The sequence below is a fragment of the Brettanomyces nanus genome, chromosome 4 (genome assembly GCF_011074865.1).
Source record: "Brettanomyces nanus chromosome 4, complete sequence".
Lineage (NCBI taxonomy): Eukaryota > Fungi > Ascomycota > Pichiomycetes > Pichiales > Pichiaceae > Brettanomyces > Brettanomyces nanus.
In genome coordinates, this window is record NC_052377.1 from 178,945 (window position 1) to 196,140 (window position 17,196).

General features: G+C 40.0%; 8 protein-coding genes across 8 annotated transcripts; 5 read left to right on the forward strand and 3 right to left on the reverse strand.

The window, feature by feature from the left end:
- Positions 1–32: 32 nt before the first annotated feature.
- FOA43_003297 (uncharacterized protein) lies at positions 33–5,048 on the reverse strand (the record flags this gene model as incomplete). Its single annotated transcript, XM_038923548.1, has 1 exon — positions 33–5,048. One exon carries the CDS (start codon positions 5,046–5,048, stop codon positions 33–35), a length of 5,016 nt encoding a protein of 1,671 aa, XP_038779476.1.
- A 231-nt stretch (positions 5,049–5,279) lies between these two features.
- On the reverse strand, positions 5,280–6,752 carry SHM1 (glycine hydroxymethyltransferase shm1; the record flags this gene model as incomplete). The annotated part of the gene is made up of 1 exon (XM_038923549.1): positions 5,280–6,752. The coding sequence occupies one exon, from the start codon at positions 6,750–6,752 to the stop codon at positions 5,280–5,282; it is 1,473 nt and encodes a 490-aa protein (XP_038779477.1).
- A 1,215-nt stretch (positions 6,753–7,967) lies between these two features.
- FOA43_003299 (uncharacterized protein) lies at positions 7,968–10,304 on the forward strand (the record flags this gene model as incomplete). Its single annotated transcript, XM_038923550.1, has 1 exon — positions 7,968–10,304. The coding sequence occupies one exon, from the start codon at positions 7,968–7,970 to the stop codon at positions 10,302–10,304; it is 2,337 nt and encodes a 778-aa protein (XP_038779478.1).
- A 200-nt stretch (positions 10,305–10,504) lies between these two features.
- FOA43_003300 (uncharacterized protein) lies at positions 10,505–11,077 on the forward strand (the record flags this gene model as incomplete). The annotated part of the gene is made up of 1 exon (XM_038923551.1): positions 10,505–11,077. One exon carries the CDS (start codon positions 10,505–10,507, stop codon positions 11,075–11,077), a length of 573 nt encoding a protein of 190 aa, XP_038779479.1.
- A 327-nt stretch (positions 11,078–11,404) lies between these two features.
- FOA43_003301 (uncharacterized protein) lies at positions 11,405–12,559 on the forward strand (the record flags this gene model as incomplete). Its single annotated transcript, XM_038923552.1, has 3 exons — positions 11,405–11,413; positions 11,467–11,474; positions 11,542–12,559. 3 exons carry the CDS (start codon positions 11,405–11,407, stop codon positions 12,557–12,559), a joined length of 1,035 nt encoding a protein of 344 aa, XP_038779480.1.
- A 49-nt stretch (positions 12,560–12,608) lies between these two features.
- On the reverse strand, positions 12,609–13,934 carry FOA43_003302 (uncharacterized protein; the record flags this gene model as incomplete). The annotated part of the gene is made up of 1 exon (XM_038923553.1): positions 12,609–13,934. One exon carries the CDS (start codon positions 13,932–13,934, stop codon positions 12,609–12,611), a length of 1,326 nt encoding a protein of 441 aa, XP_038779481.1.
- A 397-nt stretch (positions 13,935–14,331) lies between these two features.
- Positions 14,332–15,396, forward strand: FOA43_003303 (uncharacterized protein; the record flags this gene model as incomplete). The annotated part of the gene is made up of 1 exon (XM_038923554.1): positions 14,332–15,396. The coding sequence occupies one exon, from the start codon at positions 14,332–14,334 to the stop codon at positions 15,394–15,396; it is 1,065 nt and encodes a 354-aa protein (XP_038779482.1).
- A 154-nt stretch (positions 15,397–15,550) lies between these two features.
- FOA43_003304 (uncharacterized protein) lies at positions 15,551–17,149 on the forward strand (the record flags this gene model as incomplete). Its single annotated transcript, XM_038923555.1, has 1 exon — positions 15,551–17,149. The coding sequence occupies one exon, from the start codon at positions 15,551–15,553 to the stop codon at positions 17,147–17,149; it is 1,599 nt and encodes a 532-aa protein (XP_038779483.1).
- Between the last annotated feature and the right edge of the window lie 47 nt (positions 17,150–17,196).

The window sequence follows — 17,196 nt, forward strand, 5'->3', positions numbered from 1 at the left end:
CATCTATATCATATAATTAATGTATCATTTCTCTATATATCTGTATCGTTAGGCTTCAACTTCAATGGAAGCCCATAGACCACTGGTGCAGCCCCGTTTAAATACTTCAACTTGCAAACATCTCTGCTGTCAGCCACACATCTACAAATCGTCAAGACTTCTGGATCCTCATCCATAGAAGCAAATGAATCGTAGTCAACAAGAAGACCCCATTTTTCAAGCACATTTAATGTGAATTTATCCAAGTCTTTGTCCGTTACATCCCATAAATTTGCAAGAATCATGGGACATTTGCCTGCCAAGTAATGATATACGGTTCCATAGGGATAAAAGTCACCTTCAACATGCAGGTATCCAGAAGAGCATCCCATCAATAAACATGGAGGGATTTTAGAAGAGGATTTGATCGTCTTTGATCTAATGTATTGCTCTCCTCCTCCATGTCCAGCATAGAAGTATAGATCTGACCTCTCAAAGGATTTCAGTATATCATTCTCAGTTGGCTTGTTATTGCAAACTCCTTCCCATCCAGCCATCGTCTCAAATTTATCTTTGAATCTCTGTTCTGTCTTCATTAAATCTCCTCCAGGATTGAGCACATAGTACCCATTACCGGGATTAATTCCTTCCTCCAAAAGAGAATGATTATCTTGAAGATATTCCGTAATCATCCCCAAACTTGGCATCCTTGAGACAGACTTATTTCGGAGAGATGGTATCGACTCCCAGGGCAACTTGACGCATTCTCCAGACGCTACCAATATGATATGATGAATACTGTCACCACAAGATGGAACTCCTAATTGATATTGCCCAATCTCTTGACAAAGTTTATTGACGTCTACTTCATCATAGGCAATGTCTTCACCATAACCAGAAATAGTGTCCAAGACAAAGTAAACAAGATCTTCAGTTAACGAATCCTGGTCATCAGGGTTTTCTTGAAGTTGAAGAAACATTTCAAAAATCCATGTTTCTAACCCATTCAATCGATCCACAACTTTGCTTGAGGTACCCTTTGGCAAACGAAATACAATTGCTTCGACGAGGGTATTTTTAAAATCCTTCACAACCCGTTCAGTAAACAGCATGGATCCAAATAAAGACCCAAACCCACCAAACCAACATGATTCCATCTTCCTCAATAGCCGACCAAGACCCTTATCGAGACCCTTTCGAATTGACCACCATTCAGCCTTGTCCTCCTTGGTGCGTATTCTAGAGGTGACTTCATACGCGGTAGTCTCATCACTTTTCTTAATAATCTCCTCAAATGCTTGAATCGCATCGGTAACAGTGAACCGTTCATGAATGTCACCTCCCCTTTGCCACCCAAATGGTAGCCTCACAACCAATGGATTTGAATCCTGCGATTTAATTCGAGTAACGGTCAGTCCACTTTCCAGGGGCATGCATTCGAGCTCAATTACCATCCAGTCATCAGGAATAATATTTGTCAACTGTTGACAAGTAAGAGAGTCAACTTCTGAAACTTCAAAACTGAAGTGTGGCGATAAGAAGACTTTTGGATCTTCAATTGTCTTTGATAGACACCTCTCAATTGCAAATTGGCGACTATTGTAACTGTTGGCATAGTCCTTCCAGCGGCTAATCCATTTTTTAGCGCTGTCAACACTAGAACACGGAATCATAGTAATAATAGATAGCGCTAGTCGTAACAGACTATCTTTAAACTCAACAGAACTCGATGCCCGCAAATCTGAACAAGCAGCTGAAAACACTTCAGCAGAATTAGAAACTGTGGATACCTCCGTCCCCATATTCTTTACAGAGCAAGAAGAAGGAAAGGAAATAACCGAGTCATTGAGGATCTGAAGGGTGGAATAAGCGCTTGAGTAGGTACAACGCTCATTGAACTGAACTCTGGCAGCAAAGAGTTTGTCTGAAGAGGGAAATGGCGATTCTGTATGCTGCCAATACGGTGACAGTGACCTCGTTAATTGAATACTCATCCAGTTCTTCGTTAGCATGTCGGTATCATTGCTATAATCATAAGACCGAAGGATCTCAGCGTTGGAGAATTTTGTCTTAGAACTCTGCATGGGAACTGCTCCAAGCAATTGCTTTATGCAATGATCATACTGGTGAACAAAGCCTAAAAATGTCTGGCTGTCACCCAACTTCTCATAGTAGATTTCGTTGGCCAGGAGTTTGGTTAGTCCCAAGAGTTTGTCCATTATCCCAAGATGTATATATTGCGAGGTAGCAAGATCCAAACACCTTTTTGCTTCAACGAGACGATTTTGATAAGAGTAGTAGATGGCAAATTGGAACAAACAGCGTGATTTTACATACAGGGATGGTTGTGAATTGACAAAAGTCCAGAACTCTTTAGTGAAATAATCAAATTCTTTACCCAATCCCGATTGATGGAGATTTTCAAGCAATGTTTCGTAACATTCTATCATTGATTTGGAAAAGCGGTACTTGAGCAACACCTTAGAGCTCAAGTTAAGACCAAAGGAAGAGCTGTTAGATTGCAACATGAAATTCTTCAGAATGGACTGTAGAATTCGAATTGCACGCTTTGAGGATATCACAGAACAGACATACTGGCTATTGCTTGCACACAGCAATGAGTACTCATTGGATACCTGAGATAGTAAGAAAAGCTTGTCAATTACCGCGTACCTATTCCTTTCCTTTGAGATGGAGAAGGTATCTTCAGAAAGCCGTGACAAAAGAATATTGTATTGATCTTCAAGCTGTTTTGGCGAATTTCCAAGCCGTAGATTTATCCACAACTTCAACAATCTGTATGACATCGATGCAACGTCATCTTGTCCAATAAAAATATCATTCAACGAGCAGAAATGTGCTGGCTGGTGCAGGTAAAAGTAACACTTGGCAAGCTCTAGCGCGACACGACGCTGCTGTCTGCTAGGAAGATTAACAAGTTGTGTTTTGACATATGGTTCAAGAAAACTTGCCGCAGGACAGAACAAGTAATGATATTCAAATACCTCTGCGGCCGACACAATGACGTCTATCTCATAATCCAGAATAGATGTGGTATTAGGTCTTCGCCAAAACTCAAGCAAATTATTATAGGCATTGAGAAGAGACTTATCTGGATCAAACGTAGACGAGAACGATTGTAAGATGTAAATATGAGCCTTGATAATTTTTCGGAGAGAATAAACGTCCGATTCCGGTTCAAATTCGAGGTTTCCCATTGATTTAAAAGTCATATTGAATTCCATGACAAAGGCTATCCTTGAGAGAAAATACAAGAAAAGCCCATTGTCATGGAGTTCATTCTTTAGTAAAATGATGATTTTAGACACTAGCTTTTGGCAAGCATAATGCTTTGTTGAAGTTAATACTGAAACTAGTCTATCAGCAAGAGCAACCAAATATGATTCCTTCTGGGAGATAAGAAGTAGTAACTCTGGACTTTGAGACATCAAAAGCAGCTTAACGGCTAGCTTCACGGGAACGGAAAAGTCATTTTGCATCAAACAAGTCTCGTATTCAAAAATGGTGGAGCAATCAGGATAACTGAACACTTTAGAAAGAAATTGTGCAGCATTTTGATATTCAGACGTCTCAAGAAGCAAATTGGCTATTCTTTCCGATTTAGTCTTGAAAGAGGTAAAGTTAAGCTTCCTTTCACTTTCATCCACCGAGTTCAAAACGATGTGATACTCTATATCTACGCATCTATTCCAAAACTGTAGTGCCGACTGATTGTCAGTGGTTAATAATTCTCCACCAAAGTGAAAGAACAAGTTGGACACATTTCGCACTCTCTTTGGCTGTGATTTCATGGATAATATATCAAAAAGATCTTCAAGTACCGAGTTAACGAAAACTGAATGATCACACACTTGCATATTCTTGATTTTGATGATGATATAATCAAGGATATGAACGATCCTACCGATCCTGACATCCCCAGCACGTCTTATAAACGAAAGTGTTGAGCAGATCATGTATTGAGAATCTGGATCGGTAAAATTAGCTTCTTTGATGGCATTATAGAGCCCTTTCCCAAACGATAAAGAATCTAATAGGGACCAATCACTGCAAGTGGCTAGCATTCTCGAAAACTTGGAGAACTGAACAATCTCCATCCCATCCAATAGCTCTGTTAATGCAGAAGAACTAGTACTTGAATCGCTATCAATTTCTTGATCTAATGAATGGGTTTCATCATAAATCATGGAAACCTGTCTCAATTGAGTCGTGTCTATATTTTTAGACTTATAAGTGCTCAATATCTCTTTGAACATTTGCCTGGTAGAATTCAATAAAGGCCGATTGGTCTTATTAAGAGCAGATCTGATCAGTGTGAGAAGATCGGAGTCAATAGTCTCACATTGAGCATCGTATGAAAGACATCTCAAAAGTAGCAATAGTCTTACTGAATAATCACAGGGTGAATGGGACACCAATTTCTGACATATCAATGAAAGCTCCCGTGACATGTCACAAAACCCATCTTCTGGTAATCCTTCAAACCAGGCACTGAAATTCGATCCTTTTTTGGTTAGCTCAATCATTTCTTTCATTGAAATTAGATCCCCATACTTTGCTTGAGCCGATTTACTGTACAACTTGAGCAACAAAACATTGAATTGTGTCATCAGAGATACCGTCTCCAAAGAATAGACATTCTTCTTGTATCTAAAACCTTCAAACATTGTTCTCCAATTTGGAGCTTCGGTAAAGTTGGTATCATCATAGGGCAGTATCGATGAAAATAGACCGAATGTCCACCATAGATCTGTCACTGCAAGAGGTGTGCATTCACGATAGTGCAGAAGAGACTCTATAAGTACTAGCCATGCATTTATTATCAGTATTTCCTTGTTATCGAATATATCCAGAACTCTAATACAAAGTTTGGATCTCTTATAGAGCTCAGCGTCAAAATTGGCAGCCTTATGAAGGATGCATTGATTCAAACTGTCAAGAACTGAAGTGACATATTTAAGGGCTTCCCCGTGATCGCAGCTCTGCGGGTCCTTTAAATAATTGAGTAGCCTATTTTCAATAGCAGTCCAGTTATCTAAACAATCCATAATATTGTGTGAAGAGTTAGCTGAAGTGGTAGAAAGAGGTTTCTTTAATGAAGACTCAATATTTACATCCGTACGAAAATGTTTACATTTGATCGAGACTGGTAATCCATCTGAGTGTGATGCGCGCCAAGCGAGTGTAAATTTACGGTGTAGTTTTATTTGGCGCGCATTTAAAGTACATCTGACTTGCATTTAATACATAAATAAATGTAACTCTATTTAGTTGTTTAATCAATGATCTCCTGGATTAGGGTACTCAGAGGCAAAGGTAACGACTTCAGCGTCCAAGGCCTTGATTCTAGGATCACAATCTGCCAATTTCTTGAAGTTGGCCAATTTTTCCTTGGCTTTTCCACCTTGCTCTTTACTCTTCAAATCAACAGCTATTTGCACGGCACGGTCAATGAACTCGGCGACTTTATCAAACTCAGGAGCCATGAAGCCTCTGGTTGTCATAGCAGGAGTTCCAACTCTCAATCCGTTAGGGAACATGGCTGAGCTATCAGTTGGAATGGTGTTTTTGTTGGCAGCGATGTTCATTCTCTCTAGAACGGCTTCAACCCTAGCCCCATCAATGTTCTTAGATCTTAAATCAATCAAAATCAAATGAGTGTTGGTACCACCAGTAACCATATCAAAGCCTTTCTTGTTAAGGGAGTCGGAAAAGGCAGAGGCATTTTTAACAATATTCTCTTGATATTCCTTGAACTCTGGAGTCATAGCCTGCTTCAATGCAACAGCTAAGGCACCAATGACGTTGTTATGGGGACCTCCTTGGTGGGCAGGAAAAACAGAAAAGTTGATCTTATCCTCCAAATCGTAAGGAATTTCCTTTCCCTTTTTGGTGACTCTTCTTATACCCTTTCTGAAGAAGATCATAGCACCTCTAGGGCCTCTTAGGGATTTGTGGGTGGTAGTTGTGACAATATCAGAGTATGGGAATGGAGAATCTGTAACACCGGCAGCAACCATACCAGATATATGAGCCATATCGGACATTAAATAAGCACCAACCTTGTCAGCTATCTGCTTCATCCTCTTATAATCGATAATCCTTGGATATGCAGAGGCACCAGCAACAATGATCTTTGGTCTGAAAAGGGTGGCTGTTTTCTCCAACATGTCATAATCAATCAAGCCAGTAGTCTCATCGACTCTATAAGGCATCGTCTGGAAATATTTAGATACAAAGGAAATCTTATGGGATTTAGTTTGATAACCGTGAGACAAATGCCCACCATGAGGAAGGTCAAGACCCATTAATCTGTCTCCAACATTCATCACAGCAGAATATGCATATAGATTGGCAGGAGCACCAGACAAGGCCTGAACATTAACGCCCCACTTATCAGGATTTAAGCCGTAGGCCTCCAAAGCTCTCTTCTGACACAATGACTCGACTTTATCAATGATCTCGTTACCACCGTAGTATCTCTCTCCGGGATAACCTTCAGAGTACTTGTTTTGCAACTCAGATCCAAGTAAGTCCATAACAGCTTCAGAGGTGAAATTCTCAGAGGGAATCAAAGTGATCGATTTCTTCTGTCTCTGTCTTTCTTCCTTCAGAAGTTCATTCATCTCAGGATCGACTTTATCGACGTGATTGGAAAGTAAGTCCAATTGCTTGGCCGATATTGCATAATAACGTTTAGCCTGAACCGTCCATGCTCTTGTAGCGGGTCTGAGAAAAGAACGTGTAAACATCGTACAAAAATTATAACTGCCTGTTTTAAAAGAAGCAAATGACCCATAGAACAAAATGTTTTCCCCATTTTTTATTTGACTCCTCCGGCGATGAAAAATGAAAAATTGTCAGGTGATTGGATTCACGTTCTCATCTAGTTGATGTTATCCAAGCTATAGATAGAGAGAGAAGTCGTGTATATCAGACCAAATAATAATATTTTTTCCCCAAAAATATATATATCAGAACGGTGTGTGATAACGTTCAGGCAAATCGTTTCTAAGGTTCTTGGCATGAAGATACTACCGGTCCAATCTCCATCTCCTTCGACATCTCTCTTTAGTGAATCTTCGCCCAGTAATACAAGCATAGAATATTCCAAGATATACAACTCCGATAAGGAAGGAGATTATGAAGAGATGAAAATCTCAGATAAGGAAGGATGTATGCCTTCAAAGACAAATGACAACACTACCGGTTCCCGTGATAATAATAATACAACATTTCTACACTATTCAAGTGATGGATTCAAAGAGGAAGATACAGGAAAGTACTTTGACAGCCTTGATTCGCTCACCAAGTGCCACTCAGATGCGGAAAGTATAGGAGCGCTAGAAACGCTTAATGATCGAATCGAAGGGCGAGTAGACCGAATGTTTCGTCCCTTACAACAACAAAGGCAGCAAGATAAGAACGCAATATTTCATAGACTCCACCCCAATACGGTACCTTTTCATCATTTGAGGTCATCGGACAGAAATAAGTATATTCGACAACAGCAGTATCGCAACACTAAAAGGGAGGAGTTGAAAACGAACTACAGAGGATCCATGGGTGATTTCGTTTTGTATAGAGAAGAAGAAGATATGAAGAAGCAACTAGAACACGATGCTCAGATGAATCAAATAATGGATCCTGATAGATATCTGGAAGATGATGCATATGATGCAGATGACGACGATGATTTCGATAAATCATACGAGGAAAAAAGGATTGAGGAACAGCAACTAGAAGATTACTTGGATACAGAAAGAAGGGAAATGGAAGAAATGACCAAGAATCTATCATTGGACGGATGAGCTTGAGATAGTTATTGTAATCTATGTACGCACAAGCTCTAAACAAAAAAGAAAGCATAAGAAAAAATAGAGAGAGAGAAGAGAGCAGGGGGAGATTTATATTTCGATATCGCATAGACAGAATGCCCTCGTCTCCTCATCATCTCTCTTTACGGCATGTCTGACTGGGCAGACGATATTTATGATGATGACGAAGAAGAAGAAGAGCTTTCATTTGAAGAATATAGTAATGCCGATGAGGACAAAAGCGGCAATAATTCCGAAATGTCTGATGACAATTCTGACCTCGATATAGAAGGTCAATATTTCCTTGGTAAAGAGCATAAGGAGGATGAGGATTATAATTCAGCTTTACAGATATTTGAAAAGATCATAGACTTGCGCAAAAGTTCTGAGTATTCTCAAAACGACTACATTTTCAAGGCCATCAAGCAGGCAATCAAAGTATGCCAAGAAATGGCCAATTATGATGGCATAGTAAAATATGTTGGATTATTCTTTCTTCAGGCAAGACAGGTTTCCAAATCTTATCGAGATTCGTCCATTTCCAAACTCTTGCATCGATTTGATAGAGGCTGTAATATACCTCAAGTCTTTTTGAAGGCCATCTACCAGAGGTTTTTAGACTATCTTACTACTGTGGAAAACGCAACTACCATTGAAAAGAAGATTTACGTGAGAGTGAGTTTATGTATGGCCAACTCATTGATTTCTGAAGGAGATTATGAAAATGCTTCGGAGATTCTTATCAAATTAGAGAGCATTGTGCTTAATTCCACCGATGGAATTCGAAGTTCCTATTTATTAGATGTTCTCGCTTCAGAGATGGTGATTTCCTCCAAGTATAAGTTCAATTTGGCCGAGTTGGCTCGATTGACAAAGTTGGCAAACTCTTCCGTCTCCGGAATACCCCAATCACGGATAACGGGTACAATAATGGAATGTTCCGGCTTGGTGGCGATGTACGATGACGATTTTAAAGCCGCTAACAAGTATTTTCAGGATTCTTTCAAGGGATTTAACGAATGCGGTGATGATAAAAGAATAGGGGTGTTAGTTAAATTCATAGTGAGCAACATTCTAAGTGAGTCTGAGATTAATCCCTTCAAGTCAAGTGATTTCCAGGGCTTTTTGAAATTGGAAAACATCAAGTTGTTGATGTCTGCGTATAATTCTGTTCATGATGTGGATATAGATCGGTACAATCAAATCATCCGCGGCGATCAGTTCGCTCAGCTTGTCTCTGAAGATTTGTTTCTCAGGGATTTTCTTCCTCATGTTACCGAGATCGTGCAGGTCAGGTATATTCTGAAGTATTTGAGCATTTTCACCAAGCTTTCTTTCCAAACATTATGCTCAAAGTTGAGGATGAGTGATGTTCAATTGGAAAGTTTGTCATTAAGATTGTTCAATTCTGGTCGGATAGAGAAAATTAAGCTTGATTTTGTCGATAAAGTGCTTTTGAGATCTGACTCTGACGATACCCAGTTGTTTGATAAGGACTTAAGTTCGTTCGACGTTTTGTCCAATATTCTAAACTCTCATTCGGATAATACTGACATATCTCAATTGCCCGAGGAAGCCGAGGAGATTAGACTGAAAGTCAACAATAATCAAGGACAATTTCTTCCTTATTCATCACCATTTGAGGTAAGTCTTTCGAGAAGCGATGAAAATATGGACTTGAATCCCACACCATCTATGTCATCTACAAGAACCGCTGTAATTGGCGATACCGTGAAACGTCTCAAACGGATGGATAACCAAGCTATAGGTTCAAATTTTTTAATGGTTGGTTCTTCATCCTCTTCCGACGGGAAGTCTATGGCGAATTTAAAACAGTTACAAAACGATATTTGTTTGCCTTTCAAGATTATTCCACATGAATCATTGCCTGGTTGCTTTTGCCAGGTCCATTCCAAGACGGAGCTTCTCTCTAAATTGGGCGATTATTTGGAGTTCATGAAATCCGGAATACCTACAGTGAAATTCCACAAGGTCAGTCACATCGAAAAGGTTATGAGGGATAAATTGGAGAGTGAATTCAATGATTTAAATCAAAAAGAGGTAGGGAAAAATGAAGCAGAAACACTATCAAGTAACATAGACGAAAACGTTCCAGAAGTCTTACAGACCACTACAATGAGTAACTTAGAGCCTTCACAGCCAGAGGATGAGGCAGAGACGGAGGCTCGGAGACAGCTATTCAATATGAGCAAAGATCAAATTTTGGAGAGAAAAATGGAATCCGTGATGAAAATTGCTCGAACTCTTAATGAACATAGAATCGGCTCTCTTTTAGCATTTAAGAAAGGACTGAATATGAGTATGTTCGATAAAAATTTGGAGGGGGTGAAAATACTGGGAAGTAATCAGGATAATAACAATAGTACTTCCAATTTGCGGGTCAGTCCTTTGATATGGAGGCCAACAGAAAGGTTAGATACCGAATCTATAGAGAGTGGATCGATGGGAGGGTACGATGATGAATGATAGGTATAATCTCATTTTCTCATCTAGTCAAGCTACATTTTAGGACTTGCAGAGATTACATTTGAGGTATTCGGCAAGATATAAAAAATTTTAAAATTTATTTCATTCGAAGGTTTTTGGATCTACTTTGTTAATTTCATCAAGAATCAGTAATGGGAAAGCAAAGAAGAACATCGAAGAAAGAGGGAGTTCCCACTTCCATGAAAACGGTGACTCCGGAATTGCGGGAGGATTCTGAAGCCCGTAACCTACTGATGTCGCATTCCAAGCTAACCCCGAAATCTACAAAACGAATCATGAAGGGTAAAGAGTTGAAGAAGCACTTGAGAATAACACAACTTTATGGAAAGAGACCCAAGGCGAAGAAATACAGTGAGAAAGAATTGGATCTTCCTATATTGAATGAGACTGTTAATCCAGGTGCTATCAAAAGGAAGGGTAAAAAAGGTAAGAAATTTATTCCAGATGGAGATGATGTGACGATGAATAGATTAATCAGACAGGTGAATGATGACAAGGACAAAGTTTCGGAATCAAAGTTAGAAAAATCCAAAAGACTTGAAGAGATAAGGGAACTCAGGAAGAAGGAGATTGATAGGAAAGATCAAAGAAAGAAGGATGAATTGGAGGTTGTTAAAGATGAGCTCAGATCCAAGGCTTCGCTGGCTCGTTCAGTTAGAAGAAAAAATGCTAAATTGAAGAGACAAGGTGACGAGAGTGTTGCCAACGACGATGACGAGAAGAATAAGAAGAAGAAGGTTTCATTTGCATGAAGAAGAAGAAGAGATAGAGCCGCTAAGACCATTTTCTCCTTGTAATTAATACTATTGAAATTAATGTATATTAGCTAGAAATCGTTGTAGGTCATGCTGATTTGGTGGTTCTGATGGAGCGTCCGTTTATCTGGAATCCATTAAGGTTGCGAAGGCACTCAAAAGCATCGTCACTACTTTCGAATTGGACGGTACATACTTTTTTGTCCCTTATTAATGCCAAGTCCACGATTTTTCCAAACGAAGAGCATAACTGGTACAATTCCGCCTCTGTAACCTCCTTGGAAAGACCGGTCAGGGTTACACTTGACTCGGAATTCATGTACAATGCTAAGAGTTAGGAAGAAATAGCTGTTGTTACCCGGCCGAGAAATCATTATTTTCTTGAGGGGGTAGGGTAGGTTATCTCAGCAGAAAGTTAAGGAGACTGATTACAGCCATCTTCGTTTATCTTTCTCCTATAGTACATCGCTTGCCTCTAGTAACATGAAATTTGGGTTTTTTGCATTGAGATTGGTGGCTCTTCAGCCATTGTCAATTTCTGCGGGATCGTCGTTTGAAAACACGGCTCCTTTGTTGGTGTCATCACCGTTATACAGTACGGATGAATATCGCTACATTACAAGGATGAAAGATGCGCAGAAAACAGTTTCACAGCTTTCAGAAAAGATTTGTGGGTCGTCCGATGATGATGATAAGCTCTTATACTTAAGAATCCAAAGACTTGATGAAATCAGCAATATTCAAGATCTAATTGCAGGACTCAAATCGCCCACACACCCTCTTGCCAAGTTGGCGGACCACGTTATTTACAACAAAAAAGATCAAGACGATCTTCTAGTGTCAGGTTCGTGCTCAAATGGTATCACTCATATAAATTCAAAAGGTGTTAGCACTGAACAATGGATAGACAAGTTGCTTAACAGTGATTCTAGGGTTAATATTATTGACTTCTATAGCCAGGACAAGAGTCAATTGGCTGAGAGTCTTAAAGCATTGGCATTGGTCTATTCACCTGAAAACCTCATCGTACAGGGATTGCCGAGCTTTGAAAAGCCCGATAGCGTTTTTAAATTGGCCTCGCAGAAACTGAGTAGCTTTGCTATCTTTGGTAAAAGAGACGATGAAGAAGATGAGAAGGAGGAGGAGGAAGACCTAGAAAAATTACAACAAGAGTTGGATGAATCATTTCTGGAGATTAACCAGATGATGGCAGAGGAAGGTAGTTCCGATGAACCAGTTCATGCATATGAAGAAGACGAAGAAGTTGATACTAACAGTAAAGGCAAGAAAAAATACGTTCCTCCGGAAGGCTCCTTATTTGATAAATACACCTTCTTCTCGTCTGGATTGTGGATGGCGATCATTGTTAGTGGATTCCTCTTCACTATCATCGCCGTGGCATTCTCATGGCTTAACAGTATTCAGATCAGTTATGGTGCCTTTGAGAAGCCGGTTAATATGTCCAAGAAAACTCAGTAAGACAAGACAAGACAGAGAAAAAAAAAATGAATTAAATAGATAATGCTTCTCAATACATATATGGCACTATTTTCCAAGGCACTTGTTTCTTGTATTGTTGCCAGTCTTTCTTATACTTATCACTACACTTTTCTTCATCTCTTTTCTGTCTGTGTAGAAGAAGGCAGGTGAAATAGATAACGTAGAAATAAGTTAACGGGGTGTTGAAACCGGTAGGTAAACACCAGCTCGATGCAATCAATATATCGCCGAAATAGTTAATATGCTGAGCCATCCCCCACCATCCATCAACCAAAAGCTTAGTACTCCTATCAGTTTGAATAAATTTCATTTGTGGTAGCTTTCCTTGTCTGAAGGCCGACTTTTGATTGTTAGAGGACTTGAAGATCCAGAATCCAAGCAACATGATCAACACAATGCCAATTGCTGCCCAAGTTGGAAGGTTTACTTCAACCAAGGACAAGTAACGTGCTTGCAAAGAGTAAGAGAACGGAAGCCAGCAAAGATCTCCAAAGGCAAGCATAAATCCAAATCCATCTGTTGTGGTATCCATCATAGTTAAGCATCCTTCCTCATTGAAGACACCATCAAAAATGTAGAAAGCCTGTAAGAAGTTCGTCAAAAACATAGAGTTGGTCACATATCCAAGTTTTTGGTACTGCTGTTGAAGGCATGACAAATTCAAAAGGAACCATAGCAGCATTCCAGGTCTCAACTCACAGTAAAGCTTGATATCCCAAAGACCTATTCTTGGGTTCAATTCACGGCCGATAAACCAGTCGAACAATGGCTGACCAGAATTACCACCCAACGCCAAAATTCGTTCCCTTGTTCCCTTTCCATTTGGACTGAATAACGGAACAAATGACAAGATGTAACATAAAGTGGCTAAACATAGGGAGAACTCCCATGTAGTGATCATAAGCGGTAACGTGTTATCGTATAGAAAGGAAAGTTCGGGTAATGTAAATCCGCTGCCAGTGAACCACGTTCTGCTAAATAGCAAAGCAAATAAGGCTAAACTGAGTTCTTTGCCGTTGATCAAGTACCATAATTTGGTGCCATCTCTCATTTCAACCCCTTGCTTCCATGTCCCAGGAATGATAAGATCCAAAATAGCTAGACCGAAAAACCAACATAAATATGCAATCCAACATGTCTTGTTGCAAAAGTAGTTGGCCCAATTATCGATCAATTCGGATTTTACAATCTCTATGATCTTTTCGGAATCAAGATTCACGCCATCTAAATGATATTGCTGGTTACTGCATAGGTAAAGACCAAGGACTACTAGGGGAAGGAAGATGGTCAATATTAGGGCACCAACCGAGCCGCCAAAGTCCAGTGTCTTGCTCTTAGGATTGAGATCAGACATGCGATTTGTACTTAAGAAAAGCTAATTAGTGCAACGGGATGAAAAATGTGGAGACTTGCAGATATTCCTTTATATTCCTCAAGGCCACTCAAGACTTTGGATCTCCTACTCGCGGAACGAGCAGTACGAAGATATCAGAGCATTGTCTTCGGAAGGTCATCAAGCTGAGAGATTACAGCATCTTCTACATTTCTATCAATTTTATTGACTTGGTTTGACTTCCCTGCTCAAATGCCAGTTGCATATTCTTACCCTTGCTTCCTTTCATCACGTGATATTTCAACAGTAGCGTTGAATATTCGGAGTCTGGGTGGTCATTGGAAATCACCCATTTTTTTCCTTTGAAGAGGTCACCGCTTGATTTCTCTTCTTTATGCTAAGGAATATACGTTCAATCATGAGTGAAATTCCGTATTCTAAAGAGACATATGTTGCACAATTGGCTGTTCGTAGAGCCTCAATTCTTACCAAGAAAATAGCTGACGAGCACCTCCAAAAGGGTATCAGCAAGCAAGATAGATCACCAGTTACCATTGGAGATTTCGGAGCTCAGGCCATTGTAATCAACTCAATTTTAAAGAACTTCCCACAAGATCAAGTGGTTGGTGAAGAGAACTCCAGTCTAATCAAATCTCAGCATTTGGAAGCATCTATTTTGAAGGAGGTTAGCTGGGTCCAGAAGCAGGACTCAAAGTTCAACGATATTCTTGGCACCATTGACAATGCTGATCAATTGTGCAACTCTGTTGACAAGGGAGATTCAAAAGGAGGTCGTAAGGGAAGATTTTGGGCACTTGATCCCATTGATGGTACTAAAGGATTTCTTCGAGGAGATCAATACGCTGTGTGCTTGGCCCTAATTGTTGACGGACAAGTGCAGGTTGGGGTAATTGGCTGCCCCAATTTGCCTCATGAGTTGAGAAATTCATCAAGTAAGCGTGGTGGTATCTATACTTCCATCAGGGGTCATGGCTCTTATTTCCAAGACTTGGCGGAAGAGGTCAATATTTCATTCAATTCTTCTAAGCGGATCCATTTGCACAATGAATTTGACGTTTCGCAGTCCAGAGTGGTTGAGGGAGTCGAAAAGGGACACTCCTCACACGAGTTGCAGGCTCTAATCAAGCAAAAGCTTGGAATTTCTCAGCCTTCTGTTAACCTTGACTCCCAAGTCAAGTACTGTGCCGTTGCCAACGGTGATGCTGAAATATACCTAAGATTACCAAGGAACGTTGATTACCGAGAAAAGATTTGGGATCACGCTTCTGGCTGGCTTTTGGTCAATGAGGCCGGTGGAAAAGTCACTGACATGTATGGAAATGACTTGGACTTTGGCTATGGAAGAACATTGAACAGCCAGGGCGTTATTGCTTCCACTTCTACTTTACATCCTAAGATTATTGCTGCTATCAAGGAGATTGTGGGGGATAAGGGTGAGGAACTATATAAATACTGTAAGTAGGTTACATATTTAGTGAATTATCTTCTCTCTCTCTTTTGGTCTAAAGTCATCCTCGCTCATTCGAATCGTTTCAAACTGGCGATTTTTCGCGTTTTGTCTTTCATCGCATCAAAGACTAAACTTCATTCTCTCTTGTCTTTGGCATTGTGTACAAATGGCCCGAATCGTTTCGTTGTTCAAAAGTTCGCCCTTGAATGACTTTCTTATACCTTTTAGAAAGGCCCAGAACCAATGGGTGGCCCGATATATTATCATTGTATTCGCTCTCATAGTGCGATCTGCTGTTGGTATTGGTCCCTACTCTGGAGAGGCTACTCCTCCAATGTATGGCGACTTTGAAGCGCAAAGGCATTGGATGGAGATCACTAATCATCTTCCCATTTCTGAATGGTATTTTTACGATCTTCAGTATTGGGGATTGGATTACCCCCCGTTAACTGCCTATCATTCATGGTTAATGGGAAAGTTGGGCTCTTTCATTGATCCCTCTTGGTTTGCACTAAATACTTCACGTGGTCTTGAAACTGCAGACCTGAAGTCGTATCTCCGCATAACTGCGCTTATAGCTGAGTTAGCCATATATATTCCTGCAGTTCAGATGTTCACTCGTTGGATGGGAAGATACTATAGAAAGGTCACTACCATTGACCAAACGATTATCTCGGCAGCCATACTATACCAACCAGTTTTGATTATTATTGACCACGGTCATTTTCAATACAATTCTGTTATGCTAGGTTTGTCTTTGCTGGCCGTGGTCCACCTTCTATACGATAACTACTGTTTGGCTGCTATCTTATATGTCCTCTCGTTCAGCTTTAAGCAAATGGGACTATACTATGCTCCAATTTTCTTCTTTTACATGTTAAGTGCCTGCACGTGGTCTTCTGACACCCACTCATTTGATTTGCAGAGACTTATATCTATTGGACTTTGTGTTATTGTTACTCTAGGCGTGCAAATAGCTCCTTTCCTTATTTTTGGAGGTCTCGGTCAACCTCAACAGATCTTGATCCGTATGTTTCCATTTGATAGGGGCCTATTTGAAGATAAAGTCGCTAATTTCTGGTGTGCTACTAACATTGTTATCAAATACAAGAAACTATTCACCTCAGAGCAGCTTAAGGCTATGTCTTTAGCACTCACTCTATTAGGAATTCTACCCTCTAGTTTGGTCATCTTTTTCAATCGTAGAAAAGAGCTTATTGCCTGGTGCTTAGCTTCTTGTTCTATGGCTTTTTATTTGTTCTCTTTCCAGGTCCATGAAAAGACTATTTTGCTTCCTTGGATGCCTATTGTACTGCTTTTGAACGAAGTTGATCCTGATGTTATCTCAATGGTTTGTTGGTTCTGTAATGTTGCACTATTTTCCATGTGGCCTTTACTTAAGAGAGACAACCTAATTATCCAATATTTTGTCTTGGGTGTTTTAAGTAATTGGTTAATGGGTAACTTAAGCTGGATCAGAAGGTTTCTAAGGATGATCAAGTTGCCTGTTAAGTATAGGGACCTTGCTACACCTGTTCTTCCTCATAATTGGTTCTGGAGTTTGGTCATTGTCACTTCTTACCTCGCAGCTTCTGCACTACACATTGCCGATGCGTTTGTTCAACCACCACGATCTCTGCCTCATATTTGGATTATTGGAAATGTAGTTCTTTCTTTCGGATGCTTCATGCTCTTCTGGCTTTGGTGTAACTACAAAATTTTTGTAATGTGCACCACGCCTGAATCGAAGCTTAAGACCAACTGAGTATGCTCTACATATGCTTTTAAGTTTTCTTTTTTCTATTCCTCACG